At 43.9% G+C, this 20,904-nt stretch overlaps 4 protein-coding genes across 13 annotated transcripts; 2 read left to right on the top strand and 2 right to left on the bottom strand.

Annotated features, from left to right (window-relative positions):
- Positions 1-98: 98 nt before the first annotated feature.
- LOC108101442 (solute carrier family 2, facilitated glucose transporter member 1) lies at positions 99-7,233 on the bottom strand. Of its 3 annotated transcripts, none has more exons than XM_043208117.1 (7): positions 7,045-7,233; positions 2,859-2,963; positions 2,636-2,796; positions 1,598-2,192; positions 1,326-1,538; positions 917-1,019; positions 99-681 (listed from the first exon to the last, which is right to left on the bottom strand). In XM_043208117.1, the coding sequence occupies exons 1-7, from the start codon at positions 7,069-7,071 to the stop codon at positions 428-430; spliced, it is 1,458 nt and encodes a 485-aa protein (XP_043064052.1). In that variant the 5' UTR covers positions 7,072-7,233; the 3' UTR covers positions 99-427. The 3 variants fall into 3 exon arrangements, with proteins under 3 accessions (XP_043064052.1, XP_043064050.1, XP_043064051.1); XM_043208115.1 differs by lacking the exon at positions 7,045-7,233 and adding an exon at positions 4,063-4,489; XM_043208116.1 differs by lacking the exon at positions 7,045-7,233 and adding an exon at positions 3,684-3,722.
- LOC108101566 (sugar transporter SWEET1) lies at positions 5,334-7,029 on the top strand. Its single transcript, XM_017205975.2, has 5 exons — positions 5,334-5,529; positions 5,599-5,676; positions 6,168-6,397; positions 6,468-6,643; positions 6,713-7,029. The coding sequence occupies exons 1-5, from the start codon at positions 5,453-5,455 to the stop codon at positions 6,830-6,832; spliced, it is 681 nt and encodes a 226-aa protein (XP_017061464.1). The 5' UTR covers positions 5,334-5,452; the 3' UTR covers positions 6,833-7,029.
- A 428-nt stretch (positions 7,234-7,661) lies between the features above and the next one.
- LOC108101453 (vacuolar protein sorting-associated protein 28 homolog) lies at positions 7,662-8,484 on the top strand. Its single transcript, XM_017205795.1, has one exon. The coding sequence runs from the start codon at positions 7,757-7,759 to the stop codon at positions 8,387-8,389; it is 633 nt and encodes a 210-aa protein (XP_017061284.1). The 5' UTR covers positions 7,662-7,756; the 3' UTR covers positions 8,390-8,484.
- A 392-nt stretch (positions 8,485-8,876) lies between these two features.
- LOC108101519 (protein lingerer) lies at positions 8,877-20,825 on the bottom strand. 8 transcript variants are annotated; one of them, XM_017205882.2, is made up of 15 exons: positions 20,753-20,825; positions 17,613-18,021; positions 17,378-17,555; positions 15,742-17,123; positions 15,238-15,656; positions 14,426-14,533; positions 14,194-14,298; positions 13,963-14,063; positions 13,127-13,599; positions 11,980-12,114; positions 11,798-11,923; positions 11,480-11,731; positions 11,172-11,327; positions 10,263-10,295; positions 8,877-9,824 (listed from the first exon to the last, which is right to left on the bottom strand). In XM_017205882.2, the coding sequence occupies exons 2-15, from the start codon at positions 17,991-17,993 to the stop codon at positions 9,726-9,728; spliced, it is 3,948 nt and encodes a 1,315-aa protein (XP_017061371.1). In that variant the 5' UTR covers positions 17,994-18,021; positions 20,753-20,825; the 3' UTR covers positions 8,877-9,725. The 8 variants fall into 8 exon arrangements, with proteins under 8 accessions (XP_017061371.1, XP_017061370.1, XP_017061372.1 ...); XM_017205881.2 differs by having other exon boundaries at positions 20,684-20,759; XM_017205883.2 differs by lacking the exon at positions 20,753-20,825 and adding an exon at positions 19,918-19,979.
- Between the last annotated feature and the right edge of the window lie 79 nt (positions 20,826-20,904).

Below are 20,904 nucleotides of genomic sequence, written 5' to 3'. Positions count from 1 at the left end.
GTGAACCATTTAACCCATTTAACCCAACGCCGCAGAAGAGCATCCAGTTGTGGTTGCGCGGCACTTTCTGTTCAACAATAAATCTAATTAACAGAGTATTACTTTGCGTTCCGTCCCAAGGCGTTTTAATTGAACTTGTGCAGTGATAAGGGGACGGAAAGCTGAAAGCTTTCTTACAGGGTGACTCTTAAAGTTAGATACAGTTTCGCATTTATTGGTTTGTACAAAAAACTTACGGACTAGGTAAAAAATTGCAATTAGTTAGAGCAACTCGACCCTGAACAATGATGATTCCGGCTTATTGTCGGCTTTTACAAAAGGCACTCGACTTGGACGAATCATTGAGTGGCCATTAAAGTTAACAAGTACTACCACATATTTCCGGATACTAAGTACTAATTGCTAAATGAGTCCTTTTGTCAAGGTCTCACTTGACCTTGGAGCGGAAGCCCTTCGATACGAGTGGCGCCACCTCGGAAGGATCGCGCCCCCGCGTTTCCGGCAGATAGAATTTCGTCAGCAGGAAGAGCAGCACACAGGTAATGGAGAAGGGCAGGAAGACAAAGGCGCCCCATGCATTCTGGAGCAGGGGAAACGAGATGCCAATTATGAAATTGCACGTCCACGAGGCCAGGCTGCCCATCGACATGGCCACGGAGCGGGGAGCCACCTCGAACAGTTCTGCAAATTGAAGAGCACAATTCGAATCAGTTAATGGTCCCAAAATACCCCAGCCATTCAATTATAGAGTCTATGGGCTATAAGCATATATATGTGTGGCGTGCCAATGAACCCATTCGATTCAAATTTCGAATCAAAACCAAACCCGCTTCTCCGAAGCACGAGCAGCTGTCCCAGTCGCGCATAATAAAGTTGTACGAAAGCGTGTAAACAACGAAGTCACGCGACAAATTACCTGATCCGATGAAGTAGGGAATGGGACCCAGTCCAAATTGGTAAAAGAATATATAACCCATTATGCAGACGATGCAGGCAATCGCGAACCAGCTGACTTGGTCCTGAAAAATAAATAAAATAAAATTGTGACAATAATTTAATTGAAATATATATATAGAGTATATAGCGCTTTTAGTGGATTTTAATTTTTTTCAAATCAAATGGTTCAATGAAGAACTCAAACATACAACCAGACAAGACAGAATAAATTAATGTCAGACAGTTAATAAGAAAAGAGGGACTAGCCAAAAGAAAAAAATGATGAAAACGAATTTAAAAGAGCTAAACAAATATTATATAATGAAAGGGACTTTGAGGCAGAAAGTTAACGTCGTCTTTCGAAGATATTAATGAAAAAACCAACTCACAATATAGAACAAAACGAAGGCGATGGTAAATAGGAAGACGGAGCACAGGGCGCAGGAGAACATCATGAGTGTTCGCCTGTTGCAGTAGGCCATTAGCCAGGGTCCCAGAAGGGAGACGGACAAATTCAGGCAGCCAGCTCCCAAATTGGCCCACTGAGCATTCACCGTTGACAGTCCGGCCTTCTCGAAGATGCTCACCGAGTAGTAAAATATCTAAAAAGTCAACCATTAATTAAGCATTGTAGCAAAATAAGAAGTAAGACTCCAGTTACCGCATTGATTCCCGACAGTTGCTGACCGCCATGAAAGCAGCAGACAATAATGAGGGGCAATGTGAGCCGAGGATCGCGCAGGACATCGCAGAAGCTGCTAGTCTGGACCTTGGCATTGGCCTCCCCCTCCATTTCGGCGATTTCCTGGGCGATGAGCTCATCCGCATCCTTGCCACGGAGGCGTTGAAGCTCCCTTTTGGCAGCCGCGTGGTTTCCCTTGACGATGTACAGGAACTTGGGGCTTTCAGGGAACATATACGATGGCAGGTAGCATACAACAATCAAAATCATGTAGGCGGTCAAGGCGTAATGCCAGAGATCCTCTGTGCCGAAGATATCAGCCAGACTGAATACCTGACCTACGACCACGCCTCCCGTAACGCCCACGGCGCAGAAGACTCCCAGGGTTCCGCGCAGGGCCAAAGGAGCCACTTCGGAGAGGTACATGGGCAGGGTGGCGGTCACGAGGCCGGAGGCCAGGCCCACAATAAACCTTCCGATCACCAGCATCTCCACGGAGCCAGCGGCGCGGCAGAAGAAGAACAGAACCGCACCCACGGTGAACAGAGCGCCGCAGATGAGAAAACATGCTTTTCTGAAAAAGATGAGTCCATAGATTAATTAAGGCTACAACTATTATGCATTGAATGGTAAACTTTCCTTTGCTTTTTCAATGTAATCTTCAAAACTGTTCAATTTCCTAACCAGAAGTTTTCTAACGTTCAATAATTATGTAAGCGATTTTATACAAAATCATTGATTTAAACGAATAAAAGTTGTATAAAATGAATTTAAAATAACAATATCGGTACTATCAATCCTTTTTGGTAATACCGTTTCGACCATTTCAATTCAAAGAATGGAAAGAATTAATTTTTTTCTCTATGTCACTTATTAATAGAGTGTACTGTGCCGTAAATAATTGTTATGGCATAATTCCCGCCACTTCTGAATGGTTTGTACTGATACGCGCATTAGTTGGCGGATTAGAAGCACTCAAGAAAATCCAAGGGGCTTATCTTTTTGATTAATAGCTACCTGCCGAATTTATTTGCCGCTCCAGCTCCGCCCAGCGAACCGATGGCGCCTCCGACCAGGAAAACAGAAACGATGCACGACCACAAGAGATCCAGGCCGCTCGCACTGAGGTTACTGCCATAGGTGGCGTGTATGGTATCATTGCACCAGACTTTCATGAGCTGTAAAGATAGTGTTCGATGTGGTTTCGCTCTGACCAATTGGCTCGCTGTGGATATCTTGCCTTGGAAGGCGCGTTGATAACGCCTATGCAGTAACCAGTGGATACTGCTCCTCCGAAAGTGGTTGCCAGGGACACCAGAAGCAGGAGACTTCCCCATCGCGGTTTCTAAAAGTGTTTTAAGCATTGTTGTTACTCGTTCAAATATGTGTATTCCTTAAAAGTGCCTAAAATTTGAACACTGATAACGAGAGAGTGCGTCACTGTGCGGGGTCATTTCGGAAATATAATGGGGGTTTCGTTATCAAATCTTGACGATTAATTCTCCCTGTGTTCTCATCCGTAATTAACGCTAATTACGCTAATCTTGACCCAAGGGCAAAACTTTCCATTTCTCTGCAGCGACATTTGGGATCAGCTACGATTAAACGGAATACTATTTATAAGCAGAGTTTTCTAATCGTAACAACGTCCGCAGGCGGTGTCTCTTTATAACTGATAAGCAATGACTGTGAATTCAGCTGATTATACACACTAGGAGATCGGTTTGTTTGCCAAAAAAAAGCGCCGGTACCAAAGTACTCGTAAACAACAGAGGTCAAAGAATCAGCACTAATCACGTTCCCACAAAGTACAAAAACTCATACCAAATTATTTGTTGACTAATTAGGAGGATCTTTGTCATTTTAAAATACTACTAACAAAAACTTTGATAGATAGCATTAAATGTTTTTTTACGAGATAAATGACGAATTGGTAAGCCAGTATTTTTGAAAATAATTTCGAATATAACATTTATTGTTTTAAGAAATTAAAAGTATTTTTTGTAACACGAAATGCATTATTCTTCCACACTGTATAAACTAATTTTAGTCAATGTCAACATACATATGTAGGTTCCACAGTATGCATATACATATATGAATCAACCATATGCTAATGTGTCGTTTGTATATTGCGTGTATATAATTCTAAATTCGACTTTGAAAACAACCATATAACAAACTCAAAATATACAAGCGCGTTGGACAAGTAATTTACACAGAGAACTAGAACAAAAGAGTACAAAAATATTAAAAATAAAATGCGTGAAATAAAAGAAACACGCAAACAGCATCCGTGGAGAGAGAGAAGAACGACGTCATTGATAGACAACAAAGAAAATGTGCATGTGCAGATACAACAACTCTACATATTTATACTGGTGCTAGGCACTGCGGAGATCTTTTCACTCTCACCTGATGAACCCCAGATTCTGGAATCTCACCTGGTTGGTTTCTGTTTGCGGCGTTAGTAGTTCCACTCTTGTGGGCTGAGGGTACAACTGTTGGGCCTCCGCCTGCTGAGTTTTGCTGACCATGTTAGTAGACTTTGCTTTGGTACTACCACTTATTATTAACAAAAAATCACTTTTAAAGGCACTCGGGAAAACACGCGTGCGTTGTACTATGTGCGTGCTAACACGTTTCAAAACAATTGCTAACAATTGCCGGCAAACGGGTTTCGAATCAGTGTTGTGTAACGGTCAACCTATTTAGGTTCTTACACTTCCGATCCCAACAGTTTCGAATAATAATAAAAATTGTTTGTTAACGGCGCACCGCCAGCAGTGCACACACTTTATTAAAACTAACCGGAGCGTTATGTGTTATGGCAGCGTTGGAGTCGGGAACGAGACTAAATATTGTCAGCTGAGCGACGTGGTTGGTGGGGAAAAAGCTTCAGCTAAGAACCCACAACAACCACAACAAAGTTCTGGTTGCCGGCAACAGATAAACCCAAATAATTATAGACAAGGCAACGTTTTTATACCCTTCTTTTAAATTTTAACATAAAATAGAGGAAACATAAATACAATCAGCTTAGAGTCTCGATTTGGTTACTTTACTTAATAAAAATTTTGCTGGCCAAACAGATCACAATGATCAGAATAAATACTTTTATTACAAGACTTATAACTGATTGAGATCATAATACGAATTGCGAGGGTATAAAAAGCTCTTTTGAAAGCACTGTTGCCAAAATTTTCGCTATAAAAAACGGTTGGTATCGGAAATTAGTAGTTGGTAAAATGAATTAAAGTAAAACCCAGTCATTACACAATGACTGCACAATATTAAAGCGTACGCATAAATGTGTTTGTTTCCTAAGCTTATGTAGTTATCACCATTTAATTGATTGACAAAAACGAAATTTTCTTACAAATCTGGCAGCACTGCCTTTTTTGAACTGCGCGCGCTATTTAAAATTTCAAAATTAACCGAATATAAGTTTAAGAGTTTTAAAAACAAAGTGGGGAAACAAAGGGGTAAGAATAAACGAAATTGAATTATTGTAATAATCTTTTCAATAAAAAAAAAAAAACAGCTAGCACGTTTAATGACATTTAAAAAGATGTATATCTTTAGTATTTATCATGTTTTTTTTTACACACACATACACATTTGTTAAAATTGAATTTTAATAAATTAAACTCCTGTTTTTAGACTTTGGGCTATACTGTAAAGCTTCTTCACGCGCCCATCGCTGAAGAAAAGTGTCATCACTACATGCAGTCCTCGACAGCTGTTCAATTTTTTGTTGACGTTGTATTTAGAAGCGTAGCGTCTTTTGGCACTGTTTAAGTTTAGCATAAGTTACTAAGGAGATCGTTCGCTATGTCAGCGGTGGCCTACGACTCCCTGCTGTCCACGACGGCGGTGATCAGCACCGTCTTCCAATTCCTCTCCGGCGCGTAAGTTCGCGAACTCCCAAAAAAGTTTATTAAATTTTCTTAAAGAAATTGTAACTGCTTCCTTTGCAGCATGATATGCCGAAAGTACATCCAAAAAAAGAGCACAGGCGACTCTTCCGGAGTTCCCTTTATTTGTGGCTTCTTATCGTAAGTAGAAACTGCCGACATGGCACAACTGAGATAAATCCGAATTGGTCGCGGTTGGCAAAATTATTTAGCTTGTGTGTTATGTGGAGAACTAAATTTTCTCGAAAACTAATTATTAGTTAAGCTAGAGACAAAGTCAAATGTTTATGCATTTCATATGATAAATTATTTCCCACTATTTTTTTGATTTTGTTAATAATATTAAAATGCTTATTTATTTCCTACTATAAAAAACTTCCCAAACATGTTAATAATTTTTTAACTCACAAAAGAACACTTGAATAGGCCAAATATAAATATTTTACCTCATAAAATGTTTTACTACTTTTACTACAATCAAATAATTGTTGACATAAATGAGCAGCACACATAGTTAATCCCTGATTCCACTATAATATTCCCACTAATTGTGAGAACCTTACCTGCCCGGTTGGCAGTTTACCCAAGTTTGCATTTAACCAACTAAAATGAATTGAACCTTGTTTGAACAGGTGCAGCTTTTGGTTGCGGTACGGAGTCTTAACCAACGAGCAGAGCATTGTGCTGGTCAACATCATAGGATCGACGGTCTTTCTGGTCTACACGCTGATCTACTATGTGTTCACCGTCAACAAACGTGCCTGCGTCAAGCAATTTGGATTTGCTCTGACTGTTCTGGTGGTGGTCATTCTATTAACCAACCAGCTGCAAGATCAGCGCGATCGAATGATACACGTCACAGGTATGAGCACGTTTTGTGAAACTAACTAAGGCCAAGTAAGGTTTTTCTAAATTCCAAAATATATTTTTAGGAATCGTTTGCTGCATCGTGACAGTATGTTTCTTTGCCGCCCCGCTGGCAAGTTTGCTGCATGTGATACGGGCTAAGAACTCGGAGAGCCTGCCCCTGCCATTGATAGCCACGTCCTTTCTGGTCAGCCTACAGTGGCTTATTTATGGCATATTGATATCGGACTCATTCATCCAGGTGACCCAGTTTTCACGTCTTGGCGGGACGAAGAACTACTGACTGACAACTGTTTGCTTTTCTCTTCAGATACCCAACTTTCTGGGCTGCATTTTGTCCCTGCTGCAGTTGGGCCTTTTTGTCCTGTACCCGCCACGGAGTTACTCTGGCCATGGCTACAAGCTGGTCGAACAGGCTGTGCCGTTTTAGGGAACTGATTTATTAGCAAGAACGCATTTCGCTTTGGCCTCCAAGCGTGTCGCATACCGGATTTATATATTTTAGTATAACTTTATGGTTGAACATGCTGCTTGCTTAGACGTCAAGCTTATTTACTATAGACATACGTAAAAGTAAGCCTATATTTATTGTAAAATATTTATTAAACCAAGAAGATTTGCCTCGAAGACATGGCTACTTACATTGACCTGCGGCTCAGTGGCGCCCATTTGAATGAATTCTCTAAGTCCAGTAAGAATTCTCTAGGTCTTACTCAAACAAAAAAGTATTAAATAACCGAATCACTACTGGATTCTAACTAATTGTAGATAAACACAAAACCCCGAATTTGAAGAGGCCAGGTCTGAACAGATTGCGAGCGAATTGCTGACTGGGAAAATAATAAGTGAACCCAGTGCACTTTACTGGGCCGCGGTCAATGGTATCGATAAGCTGATATGCTGATATTCCGGGCCATAAACAGGTAAATAAAGTGAGCGTATATTGGGTGTTTTGCACCTCTGATTTAATTAAAGTATTCGTCGGCGCAGGGGTAAGGCCTGATCAATGAAAATTGCCAATCTTAATTCAATAACATACCTTATCGGCATGCGTGGTGGAATTAACCAGCAAGCAACCAATCAGATAAAGTGATTATTTTTTTTCGAAAAGCCAAAAACTATGAGCACCGATAAGGTGTTTTTGGGGGGCGGAAATGATTTAACAAGATCACAAAATTTGAGCTAAAAAGCTGTTAAAAATGCGGTGTTTTCCAACACAGTGTTTAAGGGTACGCGCACTCCCGCTTGCGGTGATTTTGTGAGAGTGCGCTGTGGTCACACTGCCTAGCAAAATCGTTGTGAATCATTGTTTTATTTTCCCCTAAAACCAGAAAGTATTTGAGCCCAAATCAGGATGCAGGATCAAAATCCCGAGCTGTACGAAGAGGTAAAGCTCTTCCGGAATGCCCGGGAACGCGAGAAGTACGACAACATGGCCGATCTGTACGCAATCACAAACACCATCCAGCACTTGGAGAAGGCTTATCTTCGGGATTGCATTACGCCGCAGGAATACACGGCCGCCTGCTCCAAATATCTGGTCCAGTACAAAGTGGCGTTCAAGCAAGTGCAGTGTGACGAGTTTCCCACGGTGGAGACGTTCGTCAAGAAATTCCGGCTGGACTGCCCGGCGGCGCTGGAGCGGATTCGTGAAGACCGACCAATAACAATTCGCGACGACAAGGGCAACACCTCGAAGTGCATCGCAGAAATCGTGTCGCTGTTCATCACCGTTATGGATAAACTGCGCCTGCAGATCAACACCATGGATGCCCTGCAGCCGGATGTCAAGGACCTGGCAGACAACATGAACCGCCTGTCCCTCATTCCCGAGGACTTTGACGCCAAGCTGAAGGTGGAGAAGTGGCTTAGCAGCCTTAACGAGATGCAGGCCTCCGACGAGCTGACCGAGAGCCAGGTGCGCCAGTTCCTGTTCGACCTGGAGTCCGCGTACGCCGACTTCAACAAACTACTCCACAGCCAGTAGCCGATATTTTCTCATTGTTTACGTGTATCTTTAAATCTAAATAGCATATTCCGAATTAAACAAGTTTTATATATACTCAAAAGATAACTACAAAACATTGATGTTTTCTTTAATTATCACTCTAAGCGTATGCTTAAGGGGAATACAGTAGAAAAAAGATCAATCATTTTGTGGACCTTGGAAAAAAAACAAAATTTGGAAAAGAATTGAAAATGAGAATGAATCCTTGTCTAAAATTTTGGAACTCAGTCACTCCTTGACTTTTTTCCAAAGCAGTTTGCATTTGACCACCTTTTTTAAGCACTCCAACAGAACTTCAATAAAAATAGCAGGGTGTTTCCTATTTTTTTTTGCATTTTGTTTGGATTTAATCGTATCTTCTTTTTTGTATTTAGTTTAAATATTAAGGTTATAATTATACATATAAGTTTAAACCGATTACAATAATTAATTTTTTGCTTGTTTTGTTTTTTCTCGTTCACGTTATGTTTGTGGTTTTGTTTTTTTAATATATATACTTGTATTTTTAATTTACTGTTCTGCTCTTTCCGGTTTCTCTCTTACGCTCTTAAATCTGTTAAATCGTTTTACGCCTTTAATAATTATAATTGTTACTCTTTATCTTTGTAAATTTATTTGTATGCAATGTGAAAATGGTACTTGGTATATTTATGCGGATGTTGCTGTATGTTGTTTTATTTGTTTCTTTCGTTCTTTGTATTGTGAGAAAGTGTGTGTGAAAGGTGTGAGGAGTCGCCTCCCGCCACCTGAAACACCTTCAATCCTGTGTGATTTCAAGCGAGTGTGCTGTGTGTGTTTTGTTTTGTGGCTGGGGAAGGAGGATGGAGGCGTGGCCAGGACGCTGCTGGGCGGCGCCTTTACAGTGCGTTCGTAGTAAAAACGTTTCTTATTAAGTAAAGTATGATCGCTTATCTTCGTATATTAGATAATCCTCCTCCGACGCAGGCGAGGATTTCTCGCTCCCCGCCCCGTCGGCGAGTGCTTGTTGTTGGGGTGGCGGCTGCTTCGGTTGCTCCTTGACGAGCATCAGCAACTGGCCGGGAATACCGGAGGTCGCCGATGTCGTCGTCACTATTGCTCCTGATGGCGTGGTGGTGGCGTCTATGGTGGTTGTGGCGCTGGATGCTATTGTGGTCACTATCGTGGTGGTGGCGTGTGTGATGGGCAGCGCCCGCAGATTGTTGGCGCTGCTTTTGCTGTAGATGTGGTGAATCGGCGTGGTGGTTGTGGTGGTGCTGCTGCTACTGCTGCGAAGGCTATAGAAGTCGCTCGCTCGGGCGATCTGCAGGGGCCGCCAGATCGTGTTCTCCGGAAGCTAGTTCTGTCCGGTCCAGTACGAGGGCGAATAGCCTTGCTTGCCAGCCGACTTTGACTGGCTGGTCGACTGCTGGCGCTGTCCGGCACTGTTCGAGTCCTGTAACAGATACGATTGGGGGTCAATAAGAAGTCGATCAAATCCCGGACTGGTTGATGCTGCCGCCTTAGCAAGCAGAACATTCCGCCTTTTCGAAACTCCACTCGGCCATCCATACATAAATGTTGGTTAACAAGTAGAGCACACGCAGTTATAAATACACTTATTTGCTGATTATTTACACGGCAGGTTTATGGTACATTATATATTTTAGGCACATGAATGAATATGCGACTGAGAACAGCACGACCCCTTCGGCCAACGATTGCTTCTTACGACCCCACTTCTTTAGGGTTCATGCAACTAGAGACTAAATGATACAAAACAAGATGTGATGAGATCGATTACGTGGGGTGAGGCATGCGTGGGTGGGTTAACATTGTGCAGTTCACCAAGAAAAAAGCAACTCTTACAGATGATTACAACAAAGGAACTTACCCGGCGGGATGAGCTATGAATCCTGCCGTCCATCTAATTGTTGTCCCATAAAAAAATTAAAAGAAATTATAAAGAAAAGTCAAACAATAGAACAGTTTCATGCATTTCAAAATTCTTTCATTATCGACAAATAAACTATTTGATTCCAAATTTAGCCAACTAATTTCCCAGAAAGACTATGCTCTCGTATTGATGCAGATGTAGTGAAACAATATCCACAAATTAGAAAATGCATGAAATGTAAATTGTAAGTAACGATCACGGGTGAAAAAGTATAAAGGGTTTAATAAATAACAAAATGAGATACTTTAGGTGCGTTCTACAGATGAAGTGCGTAAGTGTGTGTGGTTAGTATGGTACAAAATATGTTTAGTTGTTGTTCATGTGCTGTTAGATACTTTTACAATGGGTGGTGGGTAGTGCACAAAATATACAAATACATGCTGTAGTAGTTCAACACAAAGAGCTTCAAAAGCTGCAAAGAAAAAACCACTTTTAATAGGAAATTTTGGGTTAGCATATGTGTAAAGAAGTGTGCCAAGCGCATATAAATATTCAAAACCAAACTTAACAGAAGCCAAAGAAGGTGGGTGGTTTGTTGTGGCGGGTGTTAAATTACGAATGGTGGAAACTGAAATTTTTGTGTGAATTAGGAGGTGATGAGTTTCCCTAAGCACTCCATTATTCGGCAAAGAAGGATGTGCGGCTGACATCGTCCTGAACAAAGCTGTCAATACTCTGCTCATCGTCATCGTCATGAGAGTCCGAGTCGGCACCCTGTTCACGAAACTGGACGGGGTCGGTTTGCCAGATCTGGTAGTAGGAGACTGGAGGACTTTCCCCACGAATGTAGACATGGCTATCCGCCCCTCCGCCTACAATAACCTGAATTGGTAATTCTGAATGTACCTGATGGATAGGCTGATGGATCATGTTGTGGTGTCCGGCCGCTGGCATTGGCAAGAACATGCCGTACGGCTGAGCCGAGGTGCTGCCAGCCGTCTGAGTGTTGGGCATGTTGAACGGCGGCGGAGTGCCCGAGTGGAAACTCTGCTTCTCGTACGACTGTAAAAGAAAATCAATGGTCAATTTTAGACTAGTCAAGAGAGGTTGCTTTAACCAGGGCTGTGAATTTTTGAGGTTGTTAATAAAACTTTAACTTCGGGTACAGAAGATCTGGTGTCTCAGTCCACAGCCCTGCTCACAACCATACGTACATTAACCTTATTGAGCGCCACATGTCCCTTCCCGTACATAGACGAGGTCAGATCGGATCCAGTGCCTGCCTGAGACTGGTTCGAGACCGCCTGCGTTTTGCTTTGCTGGTTGACGCTCGACGAGTAGCCGCCCTTGCTGTAATCCTGCGTGGTCTGTGAGAGAGTGTCGTAGCTGGTCGAGCCGTAGCCCGCGCTGTACGAAGGCTTCGGGAACTGTTGACCGGAGGCAGTGTTGGCTGCCGGTATTTGTTGCTGTTTAAAAAAACGCAACATAATTAGAAAGGACATGCAATTTACTAATGATGTGTTAAATCTTACTGGATAAATGGCGGGCGTGCCATATTGGAAACTACCGGGCATCACATTGCCGCCATAAAAATAGGCATAAGGAACATTCAGCATGGGCGCACTCGAGCCCGCCTGTTGCGACATTGTGCTGGAAACCTGTAGGAGAAACCTTTTTAGCTACTGCTACCAAATTAGTAAAGCTCAGGACTTACATTGCCAACCGGACTGGAGTTATTGTCAGTGCGGGCAAAGCGGCCGTCATTCATTGCGGAATAGGTTACGGAACCGAGGTTGTCTCGTCCAGCTCCCAAACTGGCTGGCGGATAATTCAGATCGTAATATCCTTGCTGCAACCAAGAAGAAACACATTAAGTTAGCATTAAGGGAGCAGGTAGTGTGTTTTCAATGGCTGTGAAATGAATGAATGCAGCTTTGCCAGACCTTTGGCTTGAAACAACTCGTAGCGTTCAGTAAAGTCTGTCAAAGCCGCTTGATGATTCCAAACAAATATAAGTATGATTAGTTAAATGCATTAAATGTATACACAAGTCAAATATAAGTTAAATGAGCGAAAACTAAAAATTGAATTGTTGAAGGAAGGAAATGAAGTGTGTGAGTCGGAAAGGCAGATGAAAAATGGTTTAAATTGTTTAAGGGATGCAACCATCGGTTTTCCATTTAGGAAATATAATTTGCTGGCTTCATATGGCCAAAAGTCATAAGATTATCTTGAGCTTTGTTTGCATCCCTAACTTCAGCAAAATGAAAACTAAGATAGGAGGGTTAGCGGGATTAGTTGTTTGTTTTGTTAATTTTGAGCGTAAAGCAGAGCCTGGAGGATAAGCAATACATGTATGGATGGTATATTGATGATGATAATGCCAGGAATGTGGAATGTGGATGGATGCGGAAGCGGATGGTTTAACGAAATTAAAGTGCAAGGTGGCGAAAGAAAGTGTCAGCTTTTTTCACAATCACACACACACATACAAAACAGACACAGACATATACAAGGTGGTGTTAAGGACTTGATAACAGACATCGCGGTAATGTTATTATATACAATGCACGCTGAGAAAAACTGTTAGAAGTGGGAGGCCGCAACGTCAACGAGCCCGGAGCCCGGATCCGGAACAACGATCTCATTTCAGCAGCGGGAGGCGAGCTGGGATGCGCTGAGCAGTTGTCGTATGCGTTTGAATGGAATTAGGTCTTGACTAATGCGAAAACGTTGTAGCGAACATTATGGGAGGAAATTGATACGTTTACTGATTGATTAAAGACGGTTCGATTGATTGGTCGGTTGCATTTTGTTGTTGTTGGTTTGGTATTTGCTTTTGCTTTTCTCCATGAACTCACCACATGTGGCACTCTCTGTTGCATCATTTGCAATTCCTCGTAGGAATACACTGGTTGCTGATAGTATGGCAATCCAGTCTGAATATATTGACTAACCATTTGGATGTTGGTGGGCACCAAGCCGCTGCCGCTGCCACCACCACTACCAGCACCACCAGCACCCGATGTCGTGGCAACGCTGCCACCGCTGCCGCTGCTATTGCTGCTGCTGCTGTTCTTGTTGGTCAGCGAGGCCAGCACCGCGGCAGTGGTTCCCGTGGCCGTCTGGGCAACGGCGGCCGTTCCCACCGAGCTGGCGCTGCTGCTGTTGTTGTTGTTCACATTCACACCGACGCTGGCCGCGCTGCCACCGGCCACGCCGACTCCACTACTTACGCCGCTCTGGCTAACGCCTCCGCCCACGCCGGCCACGTTACCGCTCGCAACGCCCGCCGTCACATTGCTGACCGAGCTGCTGCCGCTCACGTTGTTATCTGGGGGAGATCGAAAACATTAAATCAAATGCCGATACGAGAAGGGATATTCAAGTTGTAAGCTATTTAGACCTGAGCTCTGTATTCTTAACTGTGCGCTCTCTAGATAACTTCATTAAACAAAAATTGATACACAACCTATAACTTTGTAGGTATGTACTATTTTTTTACAGGATTTTGTTTTTGACTTTTAGTCATCTCTAATTTAATAACTAGATATATTGGGAATATTAGGCGAATTCTTTAGGAAAACTAGTTTTCGATGTTATGATATTTGAGAGCTTTATTTATTTGTACTGTCTATATCTGTACAAATAAAAACGTAACCGATTTCTTGTTTATAATAACACCACGACTACTTACTGTTGGAAACGGCCGCTTGGTTAGCACCTGCTTGCCCGCTCACCGCAGCACCGTTGCCTGTGCTTCCACTGCTGCTGCTGACGCCACTGCTGGTGGAGACACTGAAAGGTCAAAGAGATCAATGTTTAATGATACGTAGAGATTCGCCTCCGTAAGGGACATGCACCAGGGAGTGGGTTAGTTTGAAACTGGGGAAAAGCGGGCATGCAGAGCGGAGAGCTTTGCTCTTACCTGTCGTAGTGCGCGGCACTGCTGGCCGTGGTCGCATCCTTGAGCTTGGCGCTGGCACTGAAATTGGCGTACTGAGAGGAAGCGTTGCTCGCACTGCCAGCGAACCTGAACGGGCGAGAATCCGCAATTAGCCATAATGGAATCGGTCCAAAACAAAAAAGCAATTAAGGGACGGACCAGACCCAAGGGAAATCGGAATAATGGCAGCAGGGTCATCGCTTCCGATACTTACCCGCTGTTGTTGGACAGTCCAGTGTTGCCATAAACACTCTGGCTGGACTGGTAAGCACTTTGTGGTGTCGAGTATCCGGATGTGAGGTAGGCAGAGCTCGCATTGCCGCTGTTAAGTGCGGAGTACGATTGCGGGTTGGGTTTGTATTTTGGTATTTGTTTGGGAGATGGCGAGCATTAAACGTGTTATAAGAAAAGAGAAACAGTAAACAAAATGAAGATTAGCTTCCTTTCGGGTGGTGCAGATTGTTAGCCAGAATTCGCATACAAAAAAACATAAATAAACTTGAATAAAAAGCTATCTTCGGTTGCCGAAGCTACTACCCTTTCAGAGTTTTTATTGGATTGAAGAATTTATTAGTGCATTAGTTGATATACCAAACCAATATTTCAAAAATAAAAGGAAAAATTGTAAAACATGATGGCAGTGGCAGTAATTAAACATCTTTTAAATAAACATGTATTACAATTCAGAATTGAATTTACACTCAATAAAAATAAATTAACATATTGACAACTTTTTTTTAACACAGATCGCTAAAATATTAAAGACTGTGAAGGGTATAATATACACTTCACCTTTCAAATAAAAAAAAAACACGTTTATTAACAATAAAAAATAAAAGCTTTGAAGTGTGCAAAATAATTTAATTGGTAAAAAAATATACGAAAAGAAATACTTATAAATTTTGAAAGTAAAAAACCCTTTTTGGCCGCAGAAGTCTCAGTTTGTTAAACAATTAATAAAACCCTCTGCAAGGATATCCTGAAGTTTGACTTAAAAACTATCAGCGATGGTAAATCCGATCATACCTTGTGCTATTTTGGCTGCTGCTGCCTCCGACCGGAATGTTTTGCGTCGCCGCTCCTCCGCCACCTGCTACCGCACCTGTGGCATTCTGTGCCCCGGATCCTGCCTGTTGCTGGTAAGTGGGCTGGTAGGAGCCGTATCCCTGCTGCTGGTAACTGCTGGCCACCGAACTCTGGACATTCGCGTACGTTGAGCTGCTGTAGCCACCAGGCGCCGTTGTCGGATAGCCACTGGCCGCTTTGCCCGCTCCACTGCTCTGGTACGCGTTCTGGTAGGCGTTGCCACTGCCGGTCGTCTGTCCGTAAGGATCGCTCTTGGCCAGCTGATCGAGCGCAGTGGTAGCGTTCACCGCCGAACTCACGCCCTGCTGTTGCTGCGCTGTCGACCGGCTCGCATAACCCGCTGCACTCAGAGCATCGCTCTGTAAACGATATTAAAAAATATCAAATATTAATATTTGAAAGTATACGATCATTGCTGCTATATGTATAAAATTATGAACTCACGATCTGAGAACTTTGCAGACCCGCCGCCAGAGTCGCCTGCTGTTGCTGCTGGGATTTGCTTTGGTAGTCATCTGGCTGCTGTTGCTGCTGCTGACCGTCAATGCTGAAGCCCGCTCCAACCTTCTCCGGAAGAGGCTCGAAGCCATCGTCCGTGCCAAAGTCCAGAGCGCCGAACTGCACGTCCAGGTAGCCAATGTTGTTCAGTGCATTGTCTCCGGGCATTTCGACGGCACTTGCTGGAATCTTGGAGGGCGGCGGCAGCTTGACGCGCGCTCGCCGCACCTGCGGCTGTTGCTGCGACTGCTCGGCGGTACCAGTTCCTGCTGCCGTTCCCGAGGCGAACACGTTGGCATACGTGCTAGTCTGCGAGTAGGCGGTCACAGGGTTCTGCGCGTAACCCGCTGGCGCCGGCTGCACCGCTGCCGATCCTGGACTGACGCCCTGGCTGGCCAGAGAGTTGAAATACTGAGATTGCTCGACCGACAGCGTGGCCGACGGTTTAATAGGCGTCGTCTGCTGCTGCTGCTGTAGTTGCTGCTGCTGTTGGGCCTGGTGAACCAGAGTGGCGGCTGCCGAGGCGGCGCTTGAGAATGTGTCGGGTGAGGCGGAAACGAAAGATGACGATGTGCTGACCGCTCCTCCGCCGGGAGTTACGCTTGCTCCTGATCCCGCTCCCGACTGCGTGCCCTGCGATTGCAGCTGCGGCGGTGGATTGCTAACCGCTGCGCTGTACTGCAGCAGCGGCGTGGTCGCCGAACCGCTCAGCGTCGCTGGCGGTGTGACTGCCGTTGGTCCGCTGCTGGAGCTCTCCTCCAGATGAGATCCCTGCTGCACCACATGGAGTTCGAGACCCGGTGGCGCCGACAACTCGCTGCCAGTCACCGTAGAGCCACCCGTTACACTCGCTCCAGCTCCGCTTACCACGTTGGCAGCGGTTTGCGTTGCCAGGTTGCTTGTGGTGAACACTTTGCTGTCCTTAAGCGAGCCTTCGTACTCCTCGTTGTTCCAGTCGCCCCAGGCATCGTCGTGCGCCTGCTGCTGCTTCTCGGCGTTCTGGGCAATAGTGTTGTCCCACAGCTCGACCTCGTGGTGATCCTCGTTGGCGTTCCCACTGCGACCAGGTCCATAGCCACCGCCAAGGCCTCCGCTGCCACGATCGCCGCGGGGACCACCGGTGCGTCCGCCCATGCGACCGCCGCCGCGGCCAGAGCGTGAGACGAAGCCTCCGCCGCGCCCGCCGCCACCGGGTCCACTGCGTCCTCCGCCGTTACGCTGACCGCGATAGTTGTCGTTAGCCCGATCATCACCGCGGTCGCCGCCAGAGCGAGGTTCACGAGACTCGCGCTGGTTGCGCTCGTTCTCGCGGTTCTCTCTTCCGCGCCCTTAAATTTGAGATAAAGATTTTAAATATTTTTGCTCGAAATGGACATAAATAATAGCTCATTTACTAAATTGATTTGATTGTTAATCAAGATAATCTTTGCATATAAATTTAAAAAAAAATCTTTACAAAACGATAACGAAATGTAGTAAATCGTTTTAGTTTAGTGTATTACTACGGTGGTTTAAAACCTTTTCTTAAGTGCATTATAGGTAGTCTTTTAATAAATGAGCGTTGTTAAAGTGTAGGACTTACATCCACGACTGTCGGTGGAGCCTCGGGTGCCACCGCGATTTGAGCTCCGGTTCCGCGATTTTTCTCGCTTGTCCGCGTTCGCATTGCCATCGGCCCAATCGCCATCGCCAGCGGCGCCATCAGCCGTGGTATTTGCAGCCTTGTTCTTGCGCTTCTTCTCGTACTTGGCAAAGGCGCCCTACAACAGATTCGATTAAGTTATGGGAGGGGCAGAAAAAATTGAACAGAAACGAACCTGCGGTAGCTCCTCGATCAAAAAGTTGGCAGCTGCCTCCAGATCATAATCGCATTCGTTGAGGGCACAGCAGACCTCCTCCTCGGAACGTTGGGTCATGGTCAACAGGAGGGTGACCTTCTCGTTGATCTGCGGATCCTCTGTGGTGCTATTGGTAATCTGGGCAATGCGCAACTGTTCGGTGGTGGCCTTGGGCTGGGCCTTCTCTGGCTTGTCTGTCTTGCTGGCATCTTGGCCGCCCTTCTTGCCGGCGGCAGCTGCGTGTGAGACTCCATCGTGGTGACTAGCTCCTCCGCCGCCGGAGTTGCTGACATTTGACTTTTTCTGGTTGCGGGTGTGACCACCGCCTCCTCCGCCGCCTGAACGAGTTTGTGTGCTCATCTCTATGTACACTGTATATACAAATTAGCTGAAATACGAAAAAGACAGAAGATGCGATTTTAAAACCAGGAGATCGAGAATCTGACTGATATTATTTTAGATCTGTGCTGACTGGATTTGAACATAGAAAACGAACTTCCTAGGATTGTAAAATAGAAACTTGTGACCTGATTAAAAGACTAAAGTAATATTATAACTGTGAAAAACAAGCAAAAAGCTATCTTTGACGAGCCGAACCTTATGTACCCTTTCAGTTAGAACTTAAATGTCGAAAACGACTTCTTTTCACAAATTTATTCTGACAAGATATTTTCCAATTGCTAGTTCACTCCCTACAACGTCAGCAATATTTGAAAGAGTAGTCCGATATTAAAAGAAACAACTTTTTAACATCTACTGTGTCATGGAAATGCTTTATGTGGAGCAAACTTCATAATCGAAGCTAAGACGGTTTTTTTTTTGTTAATTTTATATTATTTATCCGTTTTTATGCCAGTTATATGGCAAAGCCTTCCGATCTTGATTATATTAAATTTGTTAGTAAGGAGTCATTAGAAAACTCTATGCTCCAAAAAGCATACTAGTGTAACAAAAACGACTACAATTTTTGTATCATTATTTAGATTTTTATGCAGTGGTTTTCATGAAATTAAACGTGTAAATTTGAAGTCGTTAAAAAACACCATCCGCCAAAAATCATGCCTATATAATCAAATTTTTATTATAGGGGCTATATGATATGGTCGTCCGATCCGCCAAGATAGTTTTGAAACTAAGAGACTAGTTTGCGTAGAAACAAACAGACGTACATGTCTATATCAACTTAAAAACTTCTGCTTTAAATCAGAACCTCCTTTGCAAGAGAATAAACACATTAGCGGATAAGAGTGACAGGAACTGAAATTCGAATATTTGGAGTGTTTAAAAAAAATCCAAAAATCAATATTGTAAATGCAGATCGGGACAAACTAGATTTGCTCTTGTTAAATTGGCCGAGATAAACTATATATGAATAACCTTATTTCTTAAACAAGTACGGAAACCAGGTCATAACCGTAAAGCAGCATAATTCAGGATATACCTATAGAGAGGGCCGTAGAGAAAAGCGGCTCAGAGAAGGTTATGGTAGGCATTTAAGAATCTCTTCCCCTAATGGCGGGCATATGGTTAATGGAATAAAAATCAGCTATTAAAATCAGAGTGTTAATATAAAAATGTTCCCAATCTAGTCAACAAAAAGCATTTATGAATAATTTTCAAAACCCAGACAGATTTTATCTACGGATGTGTGGAATTGCAAAACAAGTGGCCGAAAGAGAGCTTCAAAAGAAAAACTGGCAAGATGAGAGTTCAATGTACATTTAATAAAAGAGAATGAAAAAACGTGAGAAAACAGACACAACATAAGCAATTGGTAACGATAGAGGGGTAAGGAGAGAGGAAGAAGTGTACGCACAAACAAAGCGAGCATTCAGAATAACAAAATTTAATGAAAACGGGGTGGCAAGGGGGCGGAAAATGTATTGGCAAAACAGGTAACAAGGGATGGGCGAGAGAGGGGATGACGGGGTACGTGACCGCGACGCATCCAAGCCGAAACGTCAGCCGCTTTTACAAAGGGGGTGGTGTAGTAGAAAGAGAGAGAGACGACCCCGATACCAAGTGCATATCTGAATCACTCAATTTTTGTTGTCAAAACAGTTTTATCAACTATTGCCGTGAATAACGCCTTTCCATGCATTATTCATACCCACACACACACGCGAGAACTAGCTCACACACAATCAAGGCACAGTGCCGCCTTCACTTTTCAATCATTTCGCAGGTCCGCCAAGTTATGAAGATTTTCCCAATGGAAACTGCGATCCGGGTCCCGGAAACTACTTGATTTCAATTGCAACGGGAATCGCGGGGACTGACATACACAAAAATTGATTTGTAAACTCCTTGGCCTCCTCGCTTCGGTTTTCAGCTTTCGCTTTTGTGCTTGCTCTTCTGCAACGGCCTCTATCTGGATCTCGCTCGCACCCGCACCAACGCGGGCTCACCAGTGTTACCAGGTGTGAGGGCAGAGAATCGGCAATTGACAAGGCCAATAAATTAACCATCAATTGAAGCACAAAGGAATGGCAAACTATTCCCGGTCAACTGCACTGGGAACTGCAATCAATATTAATTACCCAATCGGCACAAAAACAAAGACTTCCGGCAGGATTCGAGAGGCACACATCACTAGGCACGCTTCGGCACTAGGCAACACTGAATGCGAGGGCATTGAAACCGAATGAAGCGCACAAAGAGGAATGCAAAACCGGACAAAGTGGCGTACCCTACACCGAAAAGCAAAATGTACGCCGTGCTGAAGTTTAAACGTAACAAATTTATGGCACTGCGCGAAGGAAAATGTACGCTCAGTAGTACATTTTGGGGCAAACGGCAAATATCGCTTAAATATTACCGAGTCAGCCCCAGCCATGTGCACATACTTCGACGCCATTTCTGCAACGCCACACTAGCTGACTCTTTCGCTCTTATGTAAATCAAGGGACCCAGTAATTGACGGCAACACCGCCGCTCCAGACAGCGGCCACTATTGAATTTTCAACAAATCTTTGCGCTGTCAGGACGTCGAAAAACGTGATGAAAACACGACACACAGGTGAAGGGACACTTAAACTACACTTTAACACCTCAGCAGGCTTTCGGTCACGGCTTTAAATCCGGTAAACAAATTTTCAAAACGGAGCCACACACAATACCTGCAAATGCGCCGAGAAACGCACTTTTAATGTGACCGTGCTGCAAACTTAATCGATAGGCTGCTTATCTACGCATGCAACCCTGCGTCCGGGGTTTCTAGACTCAAACCCATTTTTGGGGTCTTTCTAAACTAAAATTGCATTTTAATTTT

The sequence above is a fragment of the Drosophila ficusphila genome, unplaced genomic scaffold, assembly GCF_018152265.1.
Source record: "Drosophila ficusphila isolate 14025-0441.05 unplaced genomic scaffold, ASM1815226v1 contig_414, whole genome shotgun sequence".
Classification (NCBI taxonomy): Eukaryota; Metazoa; Arthropoda; class Insecta; order Diptera; family Drosophilidae; genus Drosophila; species Drosophila ficusphila.
The sequence above is the reverse complement of the archived record's forward strand: the minus strand, read 5'-3'. Positions and strand labels throughout refer to the sequence as shown.